At 37.3% G+C, this 26,979-nt stretch overlaps 1 protein-coding gene across 1 annotated transcript; it reads left to right on the top strand.

Moving 5' to 3' along the window:
• The first annotated feature begins 1,395 nt into the window (after nt 1-1,395).
• Nucleotides 1,396-26,773, top strand: LOC114247622 (putative tubulin polyglutamylase TTLL2). Its single transcript, XM_028180622.2, has 13 exons — nt 1,396-1,551; nt 2,124-2,377; nt 4,397-4,519; nt 5,711-5,814; nt 14,641-14,791; nt 15,585-15,747; nt 17,407-17,520; nt 17,987-18,192; nt 18,759-18,910; nt 20,545-20,683; nt 22,158-22,235; nt 24,926-25,120; nt 26,485-26,773. The coding sequence occupies exons 2-13, from the start codon at nt 2,297-2,299 to the stop codon at nt 26,674-26,676; spliced, it is 1,698 nt and encodes a 565-aa protein (XP_028036423.2). The 5' UTR covers nt 1,396-1,551; nt 2,124-2,296; the 3' UTR covers nt 26,677-26,773.
• The last annotated feature ends 206 nt before the right edge of the window (nt 26,774-26,979 follow it).

The following is a 26,979-nucleotide window of genomic DNA, read 5'->3' as shown; positions in this document are numbered from 1 at the left end:
TTAAATTGAGTTTGCTTTTAATTAGCTCTCGTGATTCATTGCGTGCTTCTCGGGCGGCTTGTTTTTTTTCCTACCCATGCTGATATCCTTGAGAGGCTATCTCAGCTTCTCCTTGACGTGTAGGTGAGCTCACGGGGCTCAAACCGGAGGTGTTGCTAACACTGGCTCTAGCAAGAGCAGTGTTTCGCAGAATCTACTGCAGGATCGGAAACGCTACCCACTGATAAGATCCGGCGAGAGTCTCAGTGGGCTGTATGTGTGGGGGACGGGCGGCGAGTTTGAGACTAGGCTCTTACCAAACAGTTCTTATCAATACTTGTAGTTATACGATTGTGTAACGGAAATGCTTTGAGAAACGACGATACCTCGTAGCGCTCGTAGGTGATGAATTAAAAAAAATGGGACCCTGTCTGTTTTTGCCCTGAAGTGACCACACGTTTGGTTTTTGAAATCGTAGTTTGAAAGTAAAAAAGAAAAGCTTTATACCACACAGTGGGTTTCCTCATTTCTTAAAGTTAGCATTGGCATTCATGCTATTATGTTCGACGAGAAACTCAGTGGGCTGTGTCTATGGGTTAATTTACTCGGCGAGCCCTTCGTCGCAAGAGATGAGTTCGGCGAGGACGGTGACCAGTGCTTGAGGTACCTAAAAGCACCGTTAATGAATCGGAAGGATCCGTATTGACGTGTTTAGGGCAACGTCGACCATTCGGTCCACAGGATCGGGTATTCGGCTCTAGTAACCACTTGGTATCCGTAGCTCTGCGAATTCCTGTATCTTTGTACCATGTTCCTGTACCCTATACAGTGGTAACTAAAGCTTAGAAATACTGCCGAACGTCGACACTATTATTCATTAAAAGAAAAAAATAACTATTGAAAATTAAAAAAAAGCAAAGTGGAAATTAAACTTTCAAACTTACGGCAGAGCGTTCTCTTGTATGCTGGTTCTATGCGTTGGATATATTAAATGGCAGAAGTACACTGTTTTATAAAAAATCAGCGAAAAAATTGTAAGTTACGTCGAATTTAACAAAACGTACACTACACCGCGTATTCTGAAAAATTGACATGCATAGAAGCTACTACTATAACAAATAAAAAGTAAAAAAAACTTAATTGAAACCGTCTAAATCGAAACGAACAAAAAGCAGAGATTTATATCATTCGTTTATTAATCGTCGCATAAAAATCGTAACGTAATTTAAAATTTATTGAATTCCGACATAAAATTAAACCATGCGATCGTATTAATAAAGCGTCGCTCGAATGTAATCAGGGCATGCATTACCGCTGTTACGTTTTCAGTGTTTCTGTCACGAATATACGGCTATAAATCACGAAGGGTTGCCTTCTGCCCGTCGGCTGGGAAGCAAAAGGACAGTGCAGGGCGGGCGGCCGAACCGTGCAGCCGAAAACTCGTTACAATTAATCGTTACGATATCGTAACGTGCGGAGCGGTATGATACGATTATTTGACATGCCACGTACGTGTTCGTCTTCGTATAAAACAGTGTACTTTTGAGAATTGTATTTATGAATACAACTTCGGTGAGTTTATTTGTGTTTTGTTTGTTTGTAAAGCAGAATTAAGTATTGTTTTGTTGTTTTCATACAGATTCAGTAAGCGGGATCAAATCTCACGAAGTTTAAACTCGATGCCTCCAATGAACACTACTCTAACTCAAAATTTTGAAATTTTGGTCTTCCACGCAAATCGCTTCACTATTTTAAAAGTATTAAAATTAATCATTATTGATGGGGTTCGAAGCAAGAGTAAATCAGCTAGTTACACCAAATATATATATATATATATATAAATATAATAATAAAGATTTTATCAACTTTTTTCGTTTAAACGCTCCTCCTGTAAATCTACGAATTTGGAGTTAGCGTAGTGTTCATTGGAGGCATCGAACTATTCATTAAAAAAAACTAGCTCAATAGTGGAGAAGATGAGAAGAAGATTACAATAATTATAAGCGACAACTGAGGCATGTTTTCCGAGAGTAAATCCCACCTTTTACATACTTCTCATTTCGAGATTTATTATTTGATTTTTTGCATCAGCATAGAGTGGCAGATAAGTTGACGGCTATTTTGCTGATCTGATCTGGTTACAGGTATGCATAATAAAGTGAACAACGCCGTCTGTCTTGAGATATGAGATCGAAATTCCAATGACATCGTGCTGTTTATTTTCGACGAATCAACACTATCAAAGCAAAAGGATCGTGAAAATAAAAGAGTTTATTTTGATCTTCATTCAAAAGTAATTTTAGGCTTAGCTCTCAAAATGGAAGGAACTTCTGAAGGTGATGAGCCGTTTATCTACCGCCTGAATGATAATGGAACTGGACCGAACCTCGTAGTAAAGGTAAGATTTACCACGTGTCTCCACTGTATTTGAAGCTTTGGTGCTTCCATTAAAATGAGCAGCTAAAAATGTGGCTGGTTACTTTTTTTAAAGTAACACTTGCCTAATGCGTATTTCGCATTTTGTGTATTCAACATTATAAGTAACACAAAAAGTATAAATTTAGGTAGTGGTCGCCCAGCTTGGCACCCTTAGAAATAAGGTGACACTCTACAAAACTTGCATACGCCCCGTCATGACCTATGCAAGTGTAGTGTTCGCTCACGCGGCCCACATACACTTAAAATCCTTTCAAATCATTCAATCCCGTTTTTGCAGGATAGCCGTCGGAGCCCCGTGGTTCGTCAGGAATGTCGACCTCCATGACGACCTGGACTTAGAGTCCATCAGTAAGTATCTGCAGTCGGCGTCCATGCGCCACTTCGATAAAGCGGCACGACACGAGAACCCTCTCATCGTGGCCGCCGGTAACTACATTCCCGATCCTGCGGACAGAATGGAAAGCAGTCGACGTCGCCCAAAACACGTCATCTCGGATCCACCCGATCCACTAACGGTGCTTTTAGGTAATTCAAGCACCGGTCACCGTTCTCGTCGAACCCGTCGCTTGCGACGAAGGGCTCGACGAGTAAATTAACTCTCAGACACAGCCCACTGAGTTTCTCGCCGGATCTTCTCAGTGGGTCGCGTTTCCGATCCGGTGGTAGATTCTGCGAAGCACGACTCTTGCTAGGGTTCGTGTTAGCAACATCGTCAGGTTTGAGCCCCGTGAGCTCACCTACTAAAGTTAGGGTTACGCTGATATAGCCTCTCAAGGCTCTCAGCTTAGGTAGGAAAAAAAAAAAACCAGCTTGGCATCATTACAGGTATAAAACATACTGGATTTTGTTGCACAATTTATTTTACTTCAATGGTTTGCTGCAATAGAAGTTAGAATGTTGATAGTGAAACTAAATTTAAAATTAAGGTTTACTAAAACTCAATTTATCTATTGAGTATTGGCATAAAAATAGACAAATACAATTTAATAAAGGTGCATAATTATATTCTAAGTTTAACTAAATCTTAGCGAGATTCTAAAAGTAAAAAAGCTACATGAGAACATATCTTTTGGACTAGCTTATCGTATTTACTGCTACTTGACTGCTTCGGAATATTACTAAAAGCTTGCTCAATAGTTGAATGTTTAGCACCAACGTGAGGGAATTTCGAAATTAGTAGACCCCAGTTAACTGTTGCTAAATTCACCGTTATCAGTCTTTTAGATAATCCACAAATTTATAGTAATTCTACGACTTTCAATACTCACCATTCTAAATTAATTCAGTCTGAATATTCCTGTAGCTTAGATGGTCTAAGTAAGACCCGGGTGTCATTGCTTTCGTTAATGTTGTTTGGTATGCTATGTCTCGGTCTTCCTGGTACTTATGATACAGAAGAAAATCTCAGTTTGAGACTGATGACTCTGAGACGTAATAAAATAGTATAGGGCTTAGTAACCTCAAAGAACAGAGAGGATGCTAAAGACAGTGATAGAAATATAGCTGATGGAGGAGAATGTTATTGCAATGCTATTGAGATTTCTATATATTTTATGTAATAAATAGTAGCTTTCTAGAATAGATAAGTATAATAGTGGGATGCGGATATATTCTTCCCTATCGCCTGGTAGTAGTTACTCTTACCAGTTAAGACAATTTTGTAACAGTAGTTAAATTTGATAAGGGTCACGTACTCATATCTCCCGATGAATAGCTTGAGAGGTTATTATCAGCGTAGGATCTTGTAATCAGCTCTCTTTTTTTTATTGCCCTTGTTGGCAGACGAGCATACGGCCCACCTGATGGTGAGTGGTTACCGTCTCCCATGGACTTCAGCAATGCCAGGGACAGAGCCAAGACGCTGCCCAGCGGCTATCTATCTATATGAATAGAAACGCTACCATACGAGATTTGGTAGGTCCAGATGTTATGATCGCATAGGATAGCTTTAGATTATATATGCTGTTGATGACTGCAGGTCTGCGCAGAACGTGGCTGGAGAATGTATCAAGGTTATAACGGCAGTGAAGAGAAGTGGAATATTTGGTGGAGATCAAGCGCATTTCCTGCTGCCTGCTACAAAACCCTCGGAGATTGGCAGGTTTTATAATAACATTTTAAAAGTATCTGATTAGAAATGTAATATTAAAAAAAAAAAAACTATTACAGAATATTTTATTTAAGCGTGTTCTAATTCTAAGCGAAAATTAATTTTGGGAACAGTATCGTGGATATATTGGCAAAATAGTCTAGCATATACCTTTTTTATTGAACACGATAAACAATGGTATAGCCAGGTGCTAAAATAAATTTAATTCTGCAAGTGTAAGATATCCTTTAGTCAAGATCAATTGTTACATAAATGTGATTACTTTCTACGATAAATATTACATTGTCACTTGTTAAAGAGACTCAGTATTTAATAGTTTTAATTTTAAAAAATTTATGCAATCACAGACAAATATTCATACCAAAATATATGAACTGGAAATTCTGGCTTCAAGCTGTTATTTTAAAAGTTTTCCTATTAGTTTGAAGTAGGAAATTATTATAAGCAGTCACAGATCAAATACTGTCTGCGGCACAAAGCTGTCCCGAACACTCTTTTGAAAAAAAGAACTAAAGCGATCTCGACGCCTTTTTATTGATTATAACTTTCAAAAAGCTGCGTTAATAACGTAAATGTCACTTCCCTTCTTAAGATCCCTCTTCCCTCTTCCTTCTTAAAGACTTAATTGCTTTTATAAAATTGTCCTTTGATATTGTCTTTGTTGTTTCCAACTGTTTCTACCTCACGCCGCCGAAGTTGAACTTATCAACTACTTGCAGTTACTGGGTTCGCCCATAGTGTGTGTGTCGTATTTTGCGACAAAATAACCGCTTCTTGAATAAGCTGCTTTTCCTCGTGCTCATGAATATTTAATGTATTATGTTTTTTCATTATTATTCTTCAAGAATATATTTAAACTATTTTAGCGGATCTCTCTTAATAGTCTTAATAGTACACTGCAAAATACCTGACATTTTTTGAGAATTTTCTTACATGAAAACGGTTATCTGGAACAGATCGCTTTTACATGCCTACCTGTTGACTTATTTTCAATGTTAATTGTTGTACAATAAAGTATCTCCTAAGAGAAGGAGAGATCTCTTTCTCACTGAGATAGCCACAGCCATGGTTTGCGATCGAATATAATTTAAAATACGATACACATAGCCTATATATCCTATGCTGGTAACCCTTTTTAAATGAACCTGCTTGATTCTTAACTACAGTTTAATTTGTTTTCAGTTTATGAACCACATACCGAAGGGCGGTTCAATTTGTCGGAAAGATAATCTGTCTAGACTGCTTCGTTGTATGCGAAAAATTTACGGAACCATTTATGATTTTACGTGAGTACATTATAATATAGTTCCCTTTAAAATGATTTCATTTGATAGTCATAGAACCAGAGGGTTTAATCAAAAGGTGATAAAGATTACATATAAAGGCAATTTTTTTTTTATAAGAGGGCGATCTCACATTCCATCTGGTGCTAAACGGTTACCGGAGTCCACGCCGCCTACCTTGAGACATGAGAATAGAAACATGATAGCGAAATCTCAACCAACATACCAATCTAGCCATGTGGTGTCTAGAAATTACGTAAAGTCATAAATTTTATGTATTACATGATTGATCGTTACATGATTAGATTGCTTCGTTTTCATATTGTATTTATAATCTATATATATATAAATGAATTGCTTTTCGTTAGTCTCGCTAAAACTCGAGAGCCGATTTGGCTAATTTTGGTCTTGAATTACTTGTGGAAGTCCAGAGAAGGTTTAAAAGATAGATAAATATGAAAATGCTCGGAATTAAATAAAAATAACAAATTTGTTTTTCCTTTGATGTGTCCCCCGTCGGACGGATTCCTTTTGTTTGTTTTAAGTTTATTTTATACAAAAGTTTAGGTCTTATAATTATCGATTGAGGCACTACGAAGTCTGCCGGGTCAGCTAGTAATTTAATAAATTGCAGTTTTATGTACGTCGAAGCATAAAACGTATTTTGTCTTATTTTGTTATCATCACACATCATAGGGGAAAGCCGAACGTTGAATACCAGATTTCAGTGTTTTCTTCATTGAATCAATTAGTAGGTATTGTCGATTTACTATCGTATTGTGAACGCGCAGGATACCGAACCGTCTCGTGACAGCGCGCCGTTTTAGTCTACCCTAAACCCAATTAGTGCAATGTTGCCCACATTAATTAATTATTTAACGTGACTTGACGTTACGGAAGGCATAAAGAAGGTTAGGCAATAATTAAGGGGAAATTGTGCTCAATTAGTGTTTTTAATAAATGTTGTACCTTTATTTTGTTTCATATTATAATAAATAAAAAAATGCATTTTATTTGCATAGAAAGTTATTGAGGAAGAGTAAAAAATATAATAGAAAAAAAAAATTATTGTGGTTTTGGGGTTGCGCAGTCAATCTCGCCAAAAGGCAAAAAATAGGCATTTAGGTTTTATTTTGTTGAGGTCCTATATAAAATCTGTTTTGCCCTAAGCCCCTTTTTTTTTTTTTTTTTTTTTTTTTCCACAGGAGAAAATCGCCGGATCCCCACCCGCGCGGCAGGTGGGGTATGTGGGAGTTGAACCTCACTAAAAACTCCTGCCGCTCACAACCGGCGCCCTACCTCGGACCGGGCCGGAGCCCAGTCGGGGCTATTGAAACGGCGGGACAGGGTTGACGCAGAGCACATTACATCCATCCCACCGTCCCACGGACGCCGGACCGGTGGCCGCCAGCGACACGACCACCGGTTCCCTCGTTCAGCGGGCCGAGAGCCCGCTTTGATGGCGCCGCGTTACACCTTCCCCCAGAGCGGTCGGGGGAACGCGGTCTACCATCACCCGGCTTCCTATTGCGGGTGAGCGTGCAGAGCACGCCACCCCACGTCTGGGTCCCTCCCCGCACAAAACGGGTGGGACCCCTAGCTCTTAGGGGGCCAGGTCACGGATACGACCCCGGTCCCGACCCCCTGCTCGGCGGCGGCGGGGCCCTAAGCCCCTTAGGACTATATTGGTTTATTATTACCCAAAAACATACATAAAAAAGGCATAATGTTTAGTTATAAAATCGATAACAAAATATTTTTTATTGCTTAGATGGGTGGACGAGCTCACAGCCCACCTGGTGTTAAGTGGTTACTGGAGCCCATAGATGTCTACAACGTAAATGTGCTACCCACCTTGAGATATAAGTTCTAAGGTCTCAAGTATAGTTATAATGGCTGCCCTGCCCTTCAAACCGAAATGCATTGCTGCTTCAAGGCAGAAATAGGCAGAGTGGTGGTACCTACCCGTGTGGACTCACAAGAGGTCCAATCAAGAGGTAGATTAGATATATGAAGCATTTAACGGCGGCTCTTTGCAGTATATTATAAGCTTATCCTGAGGCCGATGTTATTTTTAATAGTTATTGTGTACCTGGTGGTACAAACTTGATTTGCTGTAGAACCATGTCGTACTGAGAACCAGAATCGCCATCTTTTTCTATAGCTAGTGAAGTAATCACGCATTGCCGTTCGAAGGATACAAAGCCTACTATTATTAGTGTAAAAGAAATGGGAAATCATTATTCATGTATAGAACGAGACATAAATACTTTAACTATAATCATATTTCGTCGCAAAGTCAGCGTCCTCGTTCGTTCTCACGATATGATACATACTGGGCTTCAATGGATATATAATTGCGTTTGTTACGCGCTGGGGTTCGGAATAAATAAAATTCCACCGAAGTACAACTTAGAACTGTATTCAACCCTTAGAATACTTAAACACTTCACAAACACTCAACAAACACCTTAAAACTCTCATTTCGCTTGTTCCGCTTCGCTTCAGGTGATCCGTTCGCTGTTTCGCTTCGAGTAGTTCCGATTACTGACTGACTGCGTACCATCTCTACAATGCTTTTATAGCTGATACCTAGAATTATCGAGAATATTCCACACATCTCTAGTAGTAGTTTCCGCTATCAGTCAATAGATGGCGTTGTACTTCTCGTTGTACTTCTCGAGTTCTAGGCGCTACTAGATCCTTCGATATTCGTTCAACTATTCGGCGATAGATGGCGTTACTCTTACCGGCGTAACACGTTGCATTGCGTGCTGTGCAGAAAAGGATAGTTAAAAAATATATTTCGTGCTCATAAATCAGAAATCCCCAAAACGACATTCAATGCTTTCCAATATTATATATTATTCCAATAGTATATTATTATTAAAAAGGGCGGGGTAGCCACGTAGGGTATTTTCGTCGGCCAGTTGTGTCGCGAGCTTAGTACAGTATTTTGATTTTTCTTTATTAAAAAACCCGGAAAGTAACCCAAGCATTTCCATTTCCTTTTCATTAATGTTAATGAACGTTTCGTTTTACTGAAATTTCTAACAATAAAATGAAACGAAAGAAAATATTGGACACGCGAGACCACGACCGCGCCGCCCTTGTAAATTTTAATCTTGTCTCGATGGAAATTAAGTTAAGGTTATCCGTCTTGTTTACAAAACAATATTAACGAAATTTGATTTAGATTCGTCGTAAATTTTTTACATTATGATCTTTTCAATTATTCATGGCTCTTTCCGATTATAGAACAGCCGTTAATAAATTTAATGATTCTTTAGAAATGTATTCGTTTTTTACTGGTTTACGAATGATTTATTTATATTAAATAGCAATGTCGCATTATGGATTGCTGTTTCGATATTTCTAATATATTGTTTTCTTTGTTTTATTTGGGGCATAAAATAGGAGAGAGGCAGGATTCATGTCTAGCGGCCTTTAAAATTTTGATTGGATTTAAAAATGAATTATATATGAACTTAACGAATATAATTAAAATATTTTGTGATCCCATCCTACACTTGATATAGGGACACACAAAGCATAAATATTCTATACTATTCAGTATCATGGTTCCTATGGGCTAAGTCAGGGTTCAATGCTACATTTAGAATTACTGAATTGAAATCTTCGACAGTCCTTCAAAGCACGATGTTTCTTTTGAGACTTACGACCTCTCGGCCCACTTAGCGTTAAGTGGCTATTAAACGCTAGAGCATACCCGGGTGCCAAATACCCTTGAAGTCAAATTCAGAATTCTTTTTGTATAACAATTTCGCCTCTACCTGATTCAAAGCAGCCGTGTTTTCCATCAAAATAACAACTCAATAACCTTTATTTAAGTTTAAATATGTTTAAAGATCTCAAAGGCCTGCAAGAGCTAATCACGTCATTACGGATCCTCCAAATCCATTAACGGTGTTTTTAGGTACCACAAGCACCGGTCACCATCCTCGTCGAACCCGTCGCTTGTGACGAAGGGCTCGACGAGCGAATTAACCCATAGACACAGCCCACTGAGTTTCTCGCCAGATCTTCTCAGTGAGTCGCGTTTCCGGTCCGATGGTAGATTCTGCGAAGTACTGCTCTTGCTAGGGCCAGTGTTAGCAACACTCCGGTTTGAGCCCCGTGAGCTCACCTACATGTTAGGTCGAAGCTGAAATAGCCTCTCAAGGCTATCAGCATAGGTAGAAAAAAAAAAGAGCCAAACGAAAAAGTTCGTTTACCGAAACTAATAAATAAAATTAGCTGTTAAATACAAAATACCACATCCGAAACTCCTTGTATATTCAATGTATCTAACTACGCGTAGGCTTTATATTGATATACGTTGGTTCGATTGCAAAGTGTATCAAGGAGGGGGCACAAGTCAATCGACCACGTCATCGGTTATTTGAATGAAACTACGCGCTTCATTCGCGTGTCACACGACACTAGTCTTGCATACGATATTTTTATAGCGGCATACTAAAAAAAAGAAATTGCTCTTAAACTGCGTGTGGGTTTATGTGCTAGGCAGCGACAATTGCATTGTTAAGTGTATGAGAATAATTTTTTTTTTTTCATTTAAAAACGCGCTTTCATAGATCACCCAACTAAAACTAAATAAGCAATTTCTAATTCTGGTGATCCTGTTGATGTTATTGGGCTAAAGTAATAAAATTATGGATGTGGATTTTTTTTTAAATTAATCGTATTTTTCTAGGTGGTATAAATTACGATTAGAGATTATATTCGAAAGATTCTATTACATAGGCACACTGGTGGTAGGACCTCTTGTGAGTCCGCACGGGTAGGTACCACCACCCTGCCTATTTCTTTCGTGAAGCAGTAATGCGTTTCGGTTTGAAGGGTGGGGAGCCGTTGTAACTTGTACTTGAGATCTTAGATCTTATATCTCAAGGTAGGTAGCGCATTTATGTTGTAGATGTCTATGGGCTCCAGTAACCATTTAACACCAGGTGAGTTGTAAGCTCGTCCACCCATCTAAGCAATAAAAAAAAAGCAGGTCATGCTAGTAAAATCGTAGTAAAAAGGTGGGATAAAATGTATAAAGGGTGAATACAAACCGCTCTTAAAAACAAAAATGGGTCGCCGATAACACAAAAATGCCAACACAAAAAAAATCTAGTCAAAATATACTCTAAGATGTATTTGCTTTGCACGTAATGTAATTTCTCCTATGATTTCTTCTTCAATCATCACTGTACATAATGAAGTAATTTATTTTTGGTAATTTAGATATCTACTGTTTTATCAGCATTATTCAGTTAATTATCAAATCATTAAATTTGTGATCTATTAGCATTTGGGTGCACCGCAGAGCACTTTGTTTAGCTTAATTAAATTTTTTTTAATCCACTCACGATCATCTGTCTTCAATCTAGGATTCTTTGGACTATGCATAGCATGCTTTATCTATTGTATTCATCAAATGGAATTTTACTGTTTTAATGATCACGATTGACTGAATCACGGGATTATGTAGTAAATCTTGGATACTTGAAAACCTAGAAAAATATTGATGATAAATAATCGCCATAAGCCTTTTGTAATTATTAGAGCGAAAATACTTTTTGAACTAGGAAAAAGCGTCTGCGTAGACTGATGCAAATTCTAGTTACACAGATATGTGGAGTGTATGTATTTGTAGAATATTTTTCTCACGTATTGCCTATTTTAAAGAATATTCTGCAATATGAAATGCAAATTCAAAAGCTTTAGAACTTTAGATGCTTTCTCGCATAGCTACATGAATTCGCATGGGTCCCATTAGATGATGATTATATCGTTTTGTCATTGAATTCAGGGATCTAACTGTCGTAGATTTATAGGCGGTGTTAAATTACCCCTTTACAATTAGTCTGCCAAATTATACCTATGTATTTAGTGTAATAGCTATGTATCCATATTACAGTTAAAGCAATTTTTTAGTAAAACTTTCTTGCATGTCGAATTAAAATTTTAATTGAATGAGTAGATTATAAAGGTCGAAGTTTCCTTATACTACGGTTAATATTTAGAATATTAATGAGCAGTGCTCCGCAGCAATTACACCAAGTGGTACGGGGGCTCGCGTGACGGTCCCCAAGAAAAATAGGAAGCGGTATCATTGTTTTGTTTCAGGTTGGAAGATTAGAATTCGAACACGATGCACGCAGTCTTTGAAATCATTCACTAAAGTTTATATTCGGCCATTGTTAAACTGTTATAATTTAAAAATAATACTTGGATCCACAGAAGCTGCTGCAGTTATTCTGCGGATGTTTCATTGAAAGTTTTATATTAGATATAGGCCGGCAGATAAGTCTCTATCGCTGAGTCACGGATTCACTGCTCGTTGTTGTGCAACTTTGAAAGGAAGGCAGGAGAGGGCATCACTCAGCCTAAGTCCAATGTGGGTTCATCAAGAAATGAAATGCCCCGATAGTTATGACAGTCGAGAACATCGCCTTTCTTGTGGAGGGAACAGATAACTGCTCTATTCCAATCTTCCGGAACAGCTTCAGTATTCCAGATCTGTAAAACTAATTCATGGAATTCTTTTCCATCTGAGACCCAGAGTTTTTGACTAATCCACCTTGGATGTTGTCTTTCCCGGATGGTATTATTATTTTTGAATTATTGCACAACTTTTTATCCCTAAGGATTCCGAGGAGCTTCGGCTCCCTAAGCATGAGTGGCAACTGGTGTAGATTTATTTAGTAGCTCTAGACTTCTGTTCTGTCATTAAGTAGTTGGTAATCTTTATCTCTACAGGCTGAGGTTCTAGGTTTAAATTTCTTCGACCCGCAGCTTACTTGCTTGTAGAAAATTCTGGATTCCCACTTTGAGTAAAAAATTTAGATGCTTTTATAAAAACTAGTGGTCCCGCAATAGTCGAAATTCGACTTTATGTAATTAAAATTTTATGTTTAAACATTATTTTGGTTCTATTGTCATATTATACTTCTTTATTATAATCACAGATTTTGCCAAAACTACACTATAGATAAATAATCAGAAAAACAAACAATATTGATCTATTCTCAATTTGACCAGAAACAATAACAAAAATTTGACAATTGACAATAAACAAATAGTATATTTATATGTATGTGTTGTGTCAAATACATGGCGCTGTGTGTAATGTTTTTTTTATTGATTTAATCTATCTTTTATGCATTATTTAAAAAAATATTAACATACTTCACTCCTTTTCTATATTCTCTATAAGTGTGGGAAATTTCATACTCCTCCGTCCGCACAGTTTTCGTAAAAAGGGATACAAAGTTTTTCTTTCACGTATTAATATATAAAAATATTAGTACGGGCTCACACTAGTATTTACAAGTACTTTCACCTTTGGTTCTGTGACCCGAAGTAGATCAGAGCCTAAGATCTACATATCTATTCTTTCCGATCCTACCGCCTCGCTAGACAGATGGTTGTCTGAATTATTTAACCAAAGTTGTGCTCTAAGTAGCAAACGTAGGCAAACGTTCCAACTTCATACAAATTTGTGCTTACTTTTACGCTATAGAGAACGTTACAAAACTCGCACGCACTAAGTACAATAATAATTTTCCGTATGTAAAGAAATATAAATGACAAGCTTTTTTTAATAGAATATAACTATTTTACTTACCGGAACACACAAATGTCGTCCAATAGTACCTACTTCAATTTTCCATTCATCTCTTCATCATTTTCCCTACAAAAACTGTAGTGTTCGAAATGTTGGAAATAATAAAATTTAAATAGTAAACGTGAGATTAAAAGGTTGAATTAGTTTTAATTCTTTTAAATGGGTTTAAATTGTAATATTTGTCGAAGACCCTAGAAATGCGATAATAACATTTTACAATTTTTTTATCGTTGGTGAATGATTATGGTCCTTTATTGATTTATGTGTTGTCCACTGAAATCGGCGGCCTAATAAAGAACCTTTTGATTTTGATATTTATAATACTTGAATTTTGACTTATAGTTCTGAAAATTGCAATACGATCTGATAGTTATCTGTGTTTATTACTGAATTCTTATTACTGAATTACGCTATGTTTATCCGATTTTCAGCATGACGTTGCGTGTTCAGAACTGTTCTTCCGGCACTCGATAGCTTCAAATTTTACGCGGAAACTGATAGCGGTGCGATATGTGAATTTTATGATTCTCACAACTGAACTGTTTCAATCGAATCCGGAGTTTATCGGTTATTGTAATACTTACATGTGTGAGAGCGTTGACGTTGTGAATAATGTTGGAGTATGGCTTACCTGGATTTTCTTTTTTATTGTTTGGATGTGTGGGACATAAGTTTTAAGGTCTCAGTTTTTACAGTACAACATTCGTTAAGTACGTATTTCATTAGAAAAATTGGTACCTGTCTGCGGGATTCGAACACCGTTGTATCTCTTGATACCACTGCACCGGGCGTCTTATCATTTAGGCCACAACGACTTCCACGGTGTCAAGCTTTTTTAAGCGGCGTTAACGTATAGATAAAAAAAAACCACTACTCTACTACGAAATTTAATTGCCTGTCGTAATTAGCTTTTTTTAGGGCACTTTTTTGGGGTTCACTTATTCATCGCTGGACTCCTCGTTGCAGCGTCCACCTTATTGTGAGGGTCGTGACTTCTATGTAAAACTTTACTATAATCTGCCTGCATCCCCGAACCTTTAGCTAGAGACATAAGAAATATACAACGTGTTACGCAAAAAATGTTTCATTACCGAAATCTCTTTCCTTGGAGTTACAAAAGATTGATATATTGCCAAACTGCAAGATCACCTAAAATGATTATGTCGTTAAAGATCTTTTAATTTTGATTCCAGACCTCCTTGCTATCATTTACCGCTCGAGTATGCTAAGCTGGTTTCCGAATGCTCGAGACTTCGTCGAGATGAAGGTGTTGCTGGGTCTAGCGTCGTTTGGATCTTCAAGCCGGTAGCACAGAGTCAAGGCAGAGGAATATTCCTGTTTCGGGTAAAGTTTTCAGAGACTCATATTTTCAATACAATCTCATACGGTCCTATAGGGCGCAATGTATATCCCGCATGGGTAGGTTCCACGATCCTTCTTATTTCTGCCGCGAACCAAAAAATACACAGTGCGATTGAGACTTCTGCTTAAAACCAGACGGGCCATAAAATCTTTGATCTATCTTGACATTTAAAAACCTGGATTCTCGATATACTACAGCTTGCGTAACTGTATTGCCAACGTTTCCTGCCTTGCTAACGTGACTAACCTTACCGGATGCTTTTCTGTCATTGATGGCAATACAAAATGAATTAAAAAAAAAAAAAACGTGTGGCACTCGGGGACTGCCGCGGTAAAGTTATTGCATAGCATTTTTTATCAACTTATGCAATTATAATTAGACAATAATAATTTAATACTAAAACAATAATAATATAAGACCACACTATATTTTTATACATTAACAAAAGCAAAACATTAACTGTCCCCTTCATACTCATAAGCTAGACCGCGAGAGAGAGATGGGCAGACTTTTCATGATGCGCATGCAGTGCGACGTCACGCCGCGCGCTTATTCACAAACACTACACAAGCGCAACGTGTGAATGTGTTGAACGCGAACTACATGGTAGGCGGAGTGGGAGGTGTTAGGTTTTATTTTCGTTACGGATTTTCTTGATTCGGTCTCCGCGCCCAAAGCCCGCGATAAAAGCTATGCAATAGCTTAAAAAGATCAAACTGTTAACATTGAGCAATCTGGAACAATGATTTTGTTGGTATCTATTTCCACTTTTAGAGCGTTTGCGAGATGAGCTGTGGTACAGCGGCGGTGGTGCAGCGATATATCGAACGGCCATTACTGATCGCCGGGTACAAGTTCGATCTCAGACTGTACGTGTGCGTGCCCAGTTACAGACCGCTTACAGCGTACCTATATGCCGAAGGACTTGCGAGATTTGGTACTTAATCTAAACTGTTACTAAGTTAAGCCGAGAGGCAGAGCAATTTACTAGTCTGTTATTTTACGACAAAATTTATGTTATGAGGCATCGTGAGAAGCAAAGCGATTTATGAGATCATTTTGTGAGGCGTTACCTGGCCCTGGAATTATGTCTGAATACACGATAATTTAACTGCCTTTTTTCGTAGCTTTTGTAGGCAGACGAAGCATACGATCCACCTGATGCTAAATGGTTACCGTGCACATGGACGTCAGTAATGCCAGGGGCAGAGCTAATCCGCTGCGTACCGTTAAGTACTCTCCACAAGCCTCGCTTGAAGAAGGACATGCTATAGCGTTCAGGAAATATCGAGGTGGGGATGGTACGTACCAGAAAAGATCTCTAGAAACGCACTGTGGATGATCGTAATGGTTCTTAGATAGTATGGATGTACTCCGGTGGCGGGCGATGCGATAATAAAAACGAGACGAATGTGTTGTGACATGTCTATTTTCAAACGAGTTTTCAAATGGTTTCTAGTAGCGGGCAATATCTTGGTTCTTGTATTACTGATCGATGGTCATCTATGATCAGTTATAATATGCTTTTCTGCATTTTATGGCAAATAAACAAACCTCGCTCTAAAGTGGAGGTGGGTTACATAAAAAACGTGATGTTTGTATATTCCGGATCTTTATTAATAATAATAATAATAATAAAGCTTTCTTTACTGCCGGATCTTTATTACATTGTATAAATATTGTTTATACTCCTATCTGGATTAATCGTGGCCTAAAGGATAAGTCGTCCGGTGCATTCGTATCTTACGATGCTACGGTGTTCGAATCCCGCAGACGGGTACCAATTTTTGTAATTAAATCGTACTTATCAATTGTTCACGATTGACTTTCACGGTGAAGGAATAATATCCTGTAAAAAAAATCAAACCCACAAAATCATAATTTGCGTAATTACTGGTTGTAGGACCTCTTGTCCGCACGGGTAGATACCACCAACCTGCCTATTTCAGCCGTGAAGCAGTAATGCGTTTCGATTTGAAGGATGGGGCAGCCATTGTAACTATAGAGACCTTATAACTCATATCTCAAGATGGCTGGCGGTATTTACGTTATAGACGTCTATAAGCTCCGGTAACCACTTAATACCAGGTGGTCTGAGAGTTCGTCCACTCATTTTAGCAATTAAAAAAAAGTAGGGATACCAGACAAGTAATTGTGTGCTTGTTGACATAGTGACATAAATGTAATTATATTAATGAGCAAACTCGTTTAAAACTTGTTATGTAATTGAGGAATCCTAATTTATCATGTTTGCTCTCAAATTCGATAAACACCGAATAAAGATTCAATAATGGAAACATCATTATACAAATTTGCTTAAAACTTCTGTTACGATTTGGTTTTTAGCCGTAATATGCGGTTAATTGATTGACTCGGTGTCACTATTGTTAGCGACTGCTGGGCCAAAGGTCGTGAGTTCGATTCCGACATCAGTAACCATTGTTTTCTTTCGTGTTCCATTATTTACGGCATAAAGTAAGGCTGAAAATTATTTCCCCATGGCATAAATGTTACCTAACGTGCTACAGCGACATTAAGCTTTAATAGAATTAATAATTTTAATTTTATTTATTTATGAATATCTTGTATTTTACAGGAACGGATAAATACACATTATCAGATATTCACAATCCGTATAGGCATCTAACGAATTCGTCATTGAATAAAACCGGACCTCGCTTCGCCGAATGTAAAGACAGAATTGGCAACGGTAATGTTTGAATGGAATTTTTAAATTATTTTAATTTAATGTTTTAAAATTTTATGTTTTTTTTTTAAATCGATTAGATCAAATTAGCTGGATATTTGTAAATTCGGAGTTGGCACTTCATCAGCCCTATGTAGTTATTTGATTTAGCTTCTAGTTTGTTGTGTTATCTGTCCGGAGAGTCACAGTCGTTTATTTATGTTGCAAATAAATTACGTATTTCATTTCAAATTAAAATACAATGGTTATTCTTTATATATTTGAGGACCAATTCGCTTGTTTCAAGGAAGCATTCACGCCATGACCCTGCTTGACAGCGTTAGTTACTTAAGTGACAACACTTAAGTATCTGTTGAGGCAATTTGGTAGTATCGCTACTGGCCAAGAAATAGAGATTCCACTGTTGCTAAGCCTGGTTATAACTTAAGATTGTCTGACTTCTGAACTATCAAGTTAAATTCCATTTCAGGTTGTAAATGGACATTAAAGCAAGTACGAAGAGCATTAATAGGACGATGGGGTGCCGCAGAATGGTTGGTTTGGCAGAGGATACGAGCGCTGGTGACCCTCACGTTATTAGCGCAGGCGGCTGGTACTCCTCCAGCTAGGAACTGCTTCGAGTTCTATGGATTCGATGTCCTGCTTGACGACAGCTTGAAGCCTTGGCTCTTGGAGGTATTTTTTTTTATTGCTTAGATGGGTGGACGAGCTCACGGCCCACCCCTGGTGTTAAGTAGTTACTGGAGCCCATAGACATCTACAACGTAAATGCGTGACTCACCTTGAGATACAAGTTCTAAGGTCTCAAGTATAGTTACAACGGCTCCCCCAATTTTCAAACCGAAACGCATTACTGCTTCACGGCAGAAATAGGCGGGGCGGTGGTACCTACCCGCGTGGACTCATAAGAGGTCCTACCACCAGTAATTACGCAAATTATAATTTAAAGGTATGAGAGCTTTTGTAGCATATCTTATATCTTGTAGCAAGAGACTTTTATTTCATTAGCTTATATGGGCAGAAGTGCATACCGCCCAACTGGCTTTTACGCAATAACTACAGCACGTCGACATAAAGGCATATAAATGAAATTTAAGATGGAACCATCAATTGTATTGGCATGAAGCTTAGGTAATGTTTACTATAAGTTAGTCAGGGGCACAGCCGAACTGCTACCCAATGCTGAGGACTCCACTCACAACTTCTTGCCAAGAATCATGGCTGTTTTTTATGTATTTTAGGTCAATCTTTCACCCGCACTCGGTACCAACTGTGAAGCAGATATAATCGTGAAACAGCCGATGCTACACGAACTGTTTGATCTTCTTGGTTTGCCCATGAAACACACTGGCTTATCGCAATTACAAGGTCCACCTAATACCCAAGTTACAAGGTATGAATGAATAAATAAGTTGATAAGTTACCTCTCCGAAGTTAAGATGGCATTAAAAAATTCAAAAAAACGTTAATGAAAAAATATATATGAATCTTATAACTTTGCTAAATCTTAAAAGAATTCGCAATGTTATTTCTCTGTATATTTTAAAATGAATTGTTTCTAGTAAAAAATATTAGTGTTTATTTATTTATTCTAATATTTCATTTTTTATGTTTAATTATTTGCACGAACCCCTCCTCGGGTGGAATTGAATAAAAATAAAAAAGGTGCACGTGAAAGAAGTGAAACTTCTTTTGCGGTGTGTAGTATTGTGGTTCGCTTAATTTTTCACCCTTAAATCAAATTTTTGTTGTAATAGGAAATGCTGTGTGTGAGCGAAACGATCTAGCTCGCTTTGTCCTTTCCCTCTCTCCACGGTCGAGTGGTTCGCGAGACGCTCTGTATAATTTCTCACTCTCGCTCTTCCTAAATTGTATCTTTTCTCTCTAGCCGTAACGAATCTGTCGCGAGTTAAATTATACCCTCAACGCGCCTAAAGAATTTCAATTCAAAAAGTTCTAAGGTTGCCTGCATTTATAGACTTTTTTGTCTCTAGTTACCGCTTAATGCGTTGTAAGCTTTCTTAATGGCTGATAACTTGTACCCAGTGATCAATCAAGAATTTCTTAGCTCATCTAGGAAGATCATAACCAAACCAGCCCAACGGTAAAACACTATTGCTATCAGATAACATGATCACGATGATACACTATTCTAAACGGGTGAAAATTAAAATAAAAAATTTTGATTTTCTCATAAGTGCACGTTCAAAGTAATACGGTATTAGGGTCGTATTCACATTTGGGGCCAAAAGCGAGTTATTTGATTTAATTTTCATAACCTTAATGTTACCGTAATAATAAAATTATAAGGACAGTAAATTTGTTGCCATGACAACAGGCACGTGGTTCTATAACTATATATTCGTAAACACTGCTAAATTTGAAGTTATACATTAAAAACTACCCCAAATCTCATTCGTATCACTGGTTCGGAATTCAAATTCTAACTTGTTTGCTATTTTTCCAGTAATGCGAGTTGGAATTCGGCAATTCTATTTAATCAGTAAATAATACAATAATAAAGGAACACTAAATGGATATTAGAACTTTATTAAAAACAAAATTTCCTATTTAAATTGTCATCCGTGTTGGCGTTATCAAATGCGTAAAATGAAAAATAAAAATTAATATTATATAATATTATCAATAAATGAGTGATTGACCTGATTGTGATGAAGCATTTTTTATTCTGAGCACGCCTAAATAAAAAAAAAAATGGAAAATTAGAGAAAGTTTAAATTCATGAAATCGTGACTTTTTGGCCGCAAAATTGAAAACGACCCTTTATGTGAATGGCGAAAGAAGCCAGTGTGCTTAGTGCGAGTTTTTTAACGTTCTCGATAGCGTAAAAGTTATTTCATATTTGTATGGAATGGGATCGTTTGTCTACATTTGCCGCTAGGGGCGCTGTTCCAACTGCATACTAAATTGGGCTAACCTTTACGCTATCGAGAAAGTTAAAAAAGACGCACTAAGCACACAGATCTATATTTCTAATAATACTTCTTGTATGGGTTTAAAAATCAGTTGTAGTTCAGAGGACGAGAGCGGTACATCAAAGCCTGTTCGGACAGGAGGCGCGCGGCGTGGACTCCGATGGAGACGACGCAGGACTTTACCTGTACATTGCGTTAACTTACAAGCCCCGACAAATGAAAAGCTAACGGTATGTTTAATTTATCTCTATTTATAAAAATGAGTTGCTGTTCGTTAGTCTCGCTAAAACTCGAGAACGGCTGGAGCGATTTAGCCAATTTTGGTCTGGAATTATTTGTGGAAGTCCAGAGAAGGTTTAAAAGGTAGATAAATATGAAAATACTCGGAATTAAATAAAAATAACAATTTTGTTTTTCTTTTCATGTGTCCCCCGTCGGACGGATTCCTTTTGTTTGTTTTAAGTTAATTTTATACAAACGCTTAGGTCTTTTGTTTATCGATTGAGGCACTACGAAGTCTGCCGGGTCAGCTAGTACTTAATATTTTATTATTGGTATCAAGGTACGTAGTACTAGTATGGGTAGGTATCACCGTTATGTATTTTTTGACCAAACAGATGTGTGTTCCGTTTTATGGGGTCAACTGTACATGTCCAATTGAAAGCTTAAGCTCGTGTCTCAAGCTGTGTGGCGGCGTTTGCGCTTTAATATCTTCGGGCTCCGGTAACGACTTAAAATTAAATTAAATATCAATTTTATCGTTAGTCGTGATAAGTCAGTGATACATTCTGAGCAATAACGACAATAGCCAAAACATAATGCAAATTCTCGGCCCGTTTTAAATCTAGCAACAACTCTAGAGTAGAGTGCAACGAACTATTTGTTGCCTGAGGCGGCAGATGACAAGCATCACCGAAATGTCAAATTCGCAAATAAATTAAATACTATTTAATTAAATAATAAATTTAAATTTATTTCCAAATTTCAATATATAATATTGAATTTGAATATTCGCTTGAAAGCGAAAAATTAAACAGTCAACGACGTTATTATAAAGGATAGTTTTGTTGATGTATTTGGAAGAAGTAGTATGTAGTTGAATATTTCTTTCATATGAAGGTGTTCCACTGCAGGGTTGGTCCTTGCTTAATTTTTGCGTCCTTCATAGACAGCATAAGCGGTACTTAATTTAATTTAAAACTAGTGAAAGTTTTTTGAAATTTACAATAATTTTTAAACAGAAATGCTTATTATGTAAATGTAAAAACATCGAACAAAGACAATTACTATGTTCAACATAAGTTTAAAATATAATATTGAAATCTAGATTTTGTCACTATCCATAAGGCAAAAGATATGAAATGTAAAATTCTCGAGCAAGGAACATATTATTCTTATGCCTGTCCTGAATCCTAAAGGCTTTAATTTTCAATTCCACTACAACGATTAACGTGATCTTTGAATGTTTTTGACTTTTCTAATTTGCGTATCTTCGATTTATTCTTACTAAGGCTTAAAGCATCAGAGATTTTAAAGTAAGGGTTCTGATCGTAATTAATAGCCATAAGGATTACTTTGGTAATTGCGTTCGAAATATTGATCAAAATATCTTTATCTGTATTTTACGCGAGTATTCAGTTAGTCGTTTAAAGCATTAAAGTTTTTAATTGATGTTTTATATTCCATGTTCAAACTTCTTTACAGGATACCCCTGGAGATGGAACCGTTGGAAGACAATTTAAAATATCATCCGATATTTCCACAGATAGCACTGACTTACAGGTATTTTCCAAAAAAAAAATCAAGGCTGTCGGTTCTTTAATTAAAGCACGCACGTCATTGCCTACTAATATAATTTCAACATTTACGTCAATAATTACAATTTCAAATTTTAATTATAAAAACTGAAAGAGTCTTTGTTGGCATACGAAGTGTAGGCAGAGTTCCGTAGAAAAAGTAAATCATTTTTGTTTCTAAGTGGCGGTAACAGAGAATAACTTATTTCTCAAAAACTTGTTAAGACTCCGTTTGAAATCAACTTTAGCTGAGGTTTTTGTTTAAATCATGAGAATATCATCATTTTACATAATATACTATGTATAATTGGGGTCTCCTTTTGAGTAAAAAAATACATTTTGGTTGAGGGATGGTGCAGTCCCATATCCAAATTTCATCTTTTTTTAAGAGATCAATTATATAATTATATATACATCAGACATATAAACTGAAAAAAAAAAAACTATACGTAATGTAGAGAAAAAAATGTATTATTTGTAAATTACCAGATATTTCACCTAATGGAACTTGTACCTATTTATCGTTTTTAGCACTTATCTAAAGATATCTTATACGCCAATGTTAGCAAAAACCCTTTATTCAACCCTTATCCGAACGTAGTGCAAATTTTATACATTGTTGTGCGGTTTTGAAATTACTTTTGCTTAATATAGACTATATAGACTTTTGCTTTATAAAGCACAAGTCCGGCCTCGCATGGAGTACTGCTCCCATCTCTGGGCCGGGGCTCCTAAATACCAGCTTCTTCCATTTGACCTCGTTACAGAGGAGGGCCGTTCGGATTGTCGATAATCCCATTCTCTCGGATCGTTTGGAACCTCTGGGTCTGCGGAGGGACTTCGGTTCCCTCTGTATTTTGTATCGTATGTTCCATGGGGAGTGCTCTAAAGAATTGTTCGAGATGATACCAGCATCTGGTTTTTACCATCGCACCGCCCGCCACCGGAGTAGAGTTCATCCATACTACCTGGAGCCATTGCGGTCATCCTCAGTGCGTTTCCAGAGATCTTTTTTGCCACGTACCATCCGGCTATGGAATGAGCTCCCCTCCACGGTGTTTCCCGAGCGCTATGACATGTCCTTCTTCAAACGAGGCTTGTGGAGAGTATTAAGCGGTAGGCAGCGGCTTGGCTCTGCCCCTGGCATTGCTGAAGTCCATGGGCGACGGTAACCACTCACCATCAGGTGGGCCGTATGCCCGTCTGCCTACAAAGGCAATAAAAAAAACCTACTTTTCGAAATGAAGTTACTAGTATGTAGTACATAATCTACAAGCTATAACAGACAAACTTAAATGACGAGATCATTATTTCGATTTCTTAAATTAGGCTACGGATCCCTAAAATTGTCGTTTAGTGGATTTTCGTACAGAGCGGAATATCATTTATAGTAATCAAATAATGCGTCATAGAACTTGTTTGACTTAAATTTATTCAGAGTCAGGTGTTGTGACGACCTCACGAAATTGTAACATCATCGTGATTAATTCTATTAATTCTTTTTATATTGGTGTTTATTTCAATTTACATATTAGTTTATTTGCATATTTAAATATATATAGGAGCTATTAATAGGTAACCTAGGTTTTTTTTTGTGGTAAATAAACGATAAACATGAATGAAAAATCACTTAAAAAGTCTGTCTGTCCATTGACACTTGACATGACTAAAATTACTAGTTATGATTTTATTGAAATCAAAGCGAGCAATTAAATTCCGAACGCTTGGTTTTTTTACAGATTGAAGGTTTTTATTGCATAGTTGGGTGGACGAGTACACGGCTTCCCTTCTGTGAAGTATTTGCTGAAGCCCATAGACCACATTGACTGAATGCTGCCGCTCACTTTGAGACATGAGTTCTAAATCTCAATTGTGTAGTATAAAGGCTGCTCTACCCTTAAAACTGAAACGAGTTACTATTTCGTGACAAAAATGGTAGAACGGTGGCGCCTACCCGTGTCAGCTCACATGACGCCCTAGCACGATTTATTTATTTATATATTTATTTATTACACTTCATATAAAATTTACATTGGCGGACTTAATATCTAAGGCATTCTCTACCAGTCAACCAAAGGTAGTGCAGAGTAAATAGTGGTAGGTATATATATTCATATATGCACAATCACATATACATACATAAATACATACATTTAGTGATTACCTAAATTAGAAGTTTTACGGTTTTGATTTTTTTATTACACGCATTTGTTCCTTCATCGTGAAAGTGATTTATATAATTATATATGCGTTAAGTATATGTATTTTATTAGAAAATTTCGCACCAGTTTGTAGGATTTGAAAACTCACATAGTCGCATCACTCGATAAAAGTAGACCGGGCGTCTTATCCTTTAGGCCACGACGACTTCCTGTTTAGAGATTACCACTGTTCGCCCAGCGATCAACCATAATCCCTGACATCTTAAGAATTTTGTTGATTTTATGTACTGCATTGTCTGTTTTGATATGTTCCTGCTTTTTCTAAAGAGATAATCAAGCATTGAAGCTCGTCAATAGCTATTAAACAAACAAAAGAGAAAATCGTTTGACAAACTCTTTTGTTTTTGTCTATTTATATATAGATTTAATTTTATAGATCTTTAGATTTTTTGTTGATTTGAACTGTTTAATAAACAATCAAACATTTCATAATCAAATATCTGAGCTTTCACAGTCAACTTCGAGTATGGCCACACAATCGGCGGATAATGCAGACGAAACGTGGCGCGGTGGGTACGCGACGGTTGCGACGCGAAGGAAGATAATGAACGCTTGCAGCTGGGGTAATGGCGTGCGGTGGGATCGAGCTGTGGGGAGAGTGGGTCAATGGGTGCGAATATATCCACATTTACTACCTAATGAAGACCAAGTAAGAAAATTAATCTCTAATTCTTAGTATAGTTTGAAGCATTTGTGATCTTCTTGATACGAACTATGCTTACATGCTATATAGCTAAAATTAGTTATTATGAAAACTTTTATAGAAATGAAAAAAAATGTGTTTTTTTAATTGAAGATCCAGATTCATGTATGTATTTGTTACACTGTAAGATGTAGTATTTTACATAAAAAAATACTGTTAGTAGGCCGTTTTGTTAGTCCGCATGGCTAGGTACTCCCACCGTGCCTGTTTTTGCCGTGAAGCAGTAATGCGCTTAGGTTTGAAGTGTGGGGCAGCCGTTATACTAATATATAAGAAGTAAGACTTAGTATGCTTAGTAGTTAGTACTCATGTCTCATGGTCCTCATATCATAGCAATAAATAAAATAATCTACGTGTGTTAGATTTTGTCCCCAAAATTGTTATAATATATTATAGTTGTAATAATAATTTGCTATTAAGCGTACTGTTGTCTTAAGTCAGACGTCTATGAATTATACCGGGTATGGTGCAGATATAATTACATTTTTTGTTTTTAAAATTATATATTTATGCATCCTTTATCAGTTATTTTAAATGATCTACATTTTACTAGGAAATAGGCCTTCGCTAGCTACTTTAGCTGATAGATTTTTTTTATTGCTTTATTGCTTAGACGGATGGACGAGCTCACAGCCCACCTGATGTTAAGTGGTTACTGGAGCCCATAGACATCTACAACGTAAACGCGCCACCCACCTTGAGATATAAGTTCTAAGGTCTCAGTATAGTTACAACGGCTACCCCACCCTTCGAACCGAAACGCATTACTGCTTCACGGCGGAAATAGGCGGAGTGGTGGGTACCTACCCGTGCGGACTCCCAAGAGGTCCTACCACCAGTGATTACGCAAATTATAATTTTGCGGGTTTGATTTTTATTACACGATGCTATTCCTTCACCGTGGAAGTCAATCGTGAACATTTGTTGAGTACGTATTTCATTAGAAAAATTGTTACCCGCCTGCGGGATTCGAACACCGGTGCATCGCTACATACGAATGCACCGGACGTTTCATCCTTTAGGCCACGACGACTAAACATAACAATAACAGTAATCGAGGAAAGTTCATCTCTATTACCAGATTTCTCTAATCCTATCTGCAATTAGATTTTCCTTGCTAGTTTTCAATCTCGTAGAATAAGATATGTGTTAATTCACCATATTTCCATGTTACAACAACGTTTAACAAGAATGTTATAAGGCGTAACCTTACCTTATTTTACGGTAGCAGTAGCGCTTTTGCTTCGAGGACGAACACTGACGGCTTTGGTGCCAAAAATAACGTAGATTTATAGATTAAATTTGGACAGGTCCCGATGGAGGATGCCCGCGAAAGTGTCGCGCACGTTTCCAAATTCATTCGGGCAGCGCGTGAAGTGAGCCGTGATAGCGGAGGCGATGCCGCTATCCGCGATTCAGCGCGCGACTCTGTTTTCGAGGCCGCACTCCGAAGGAAGCTACAGTATGGCGCGCATTTTGAAGTGTGGCATCCGCCATTTTGATGCGATTAATGTTTTAAGATAAAAATAATGTATGTATAATAATTTAATGTTTACGGTACACAGATAATTGTTATGTGTTAATAAATGCTTGCTCAAATCATACGTTTTTTTTTATGATTATTATTTTGTAGCATATTTTTTGTGAACTTGGTCCAAGATCACGCTACAACAAGCTTACCTGAAAATTGACCGGTAAATTTTACATTTGCCTCGAAACGTTCTCCTGTGTTACGTATTATCATACTTACCATAAAAGAATAAGTGCACATTGCCCATCAAGTATCGGAACCCTAATAATATATT

This window comes from Bombyx mandarina, chromosome 22 (genome assembly GCF_030267445.1).
Source record: "Bombyx mandarina strain Sakado chromosome 22, ASM3026744v2".
Classification (NCBI taxonomy): Eukaryota; Metazoa; Arthropoda; class Insecta; order Lepidoptera; family Bombycidae; genus Bombyx; species Bombyx mandarina.
The sequence above is the reverse complement of the archived record's forward strand: the minus strand, read 5'-3'. Positions and strand labels throughout refer to the sequence as shown.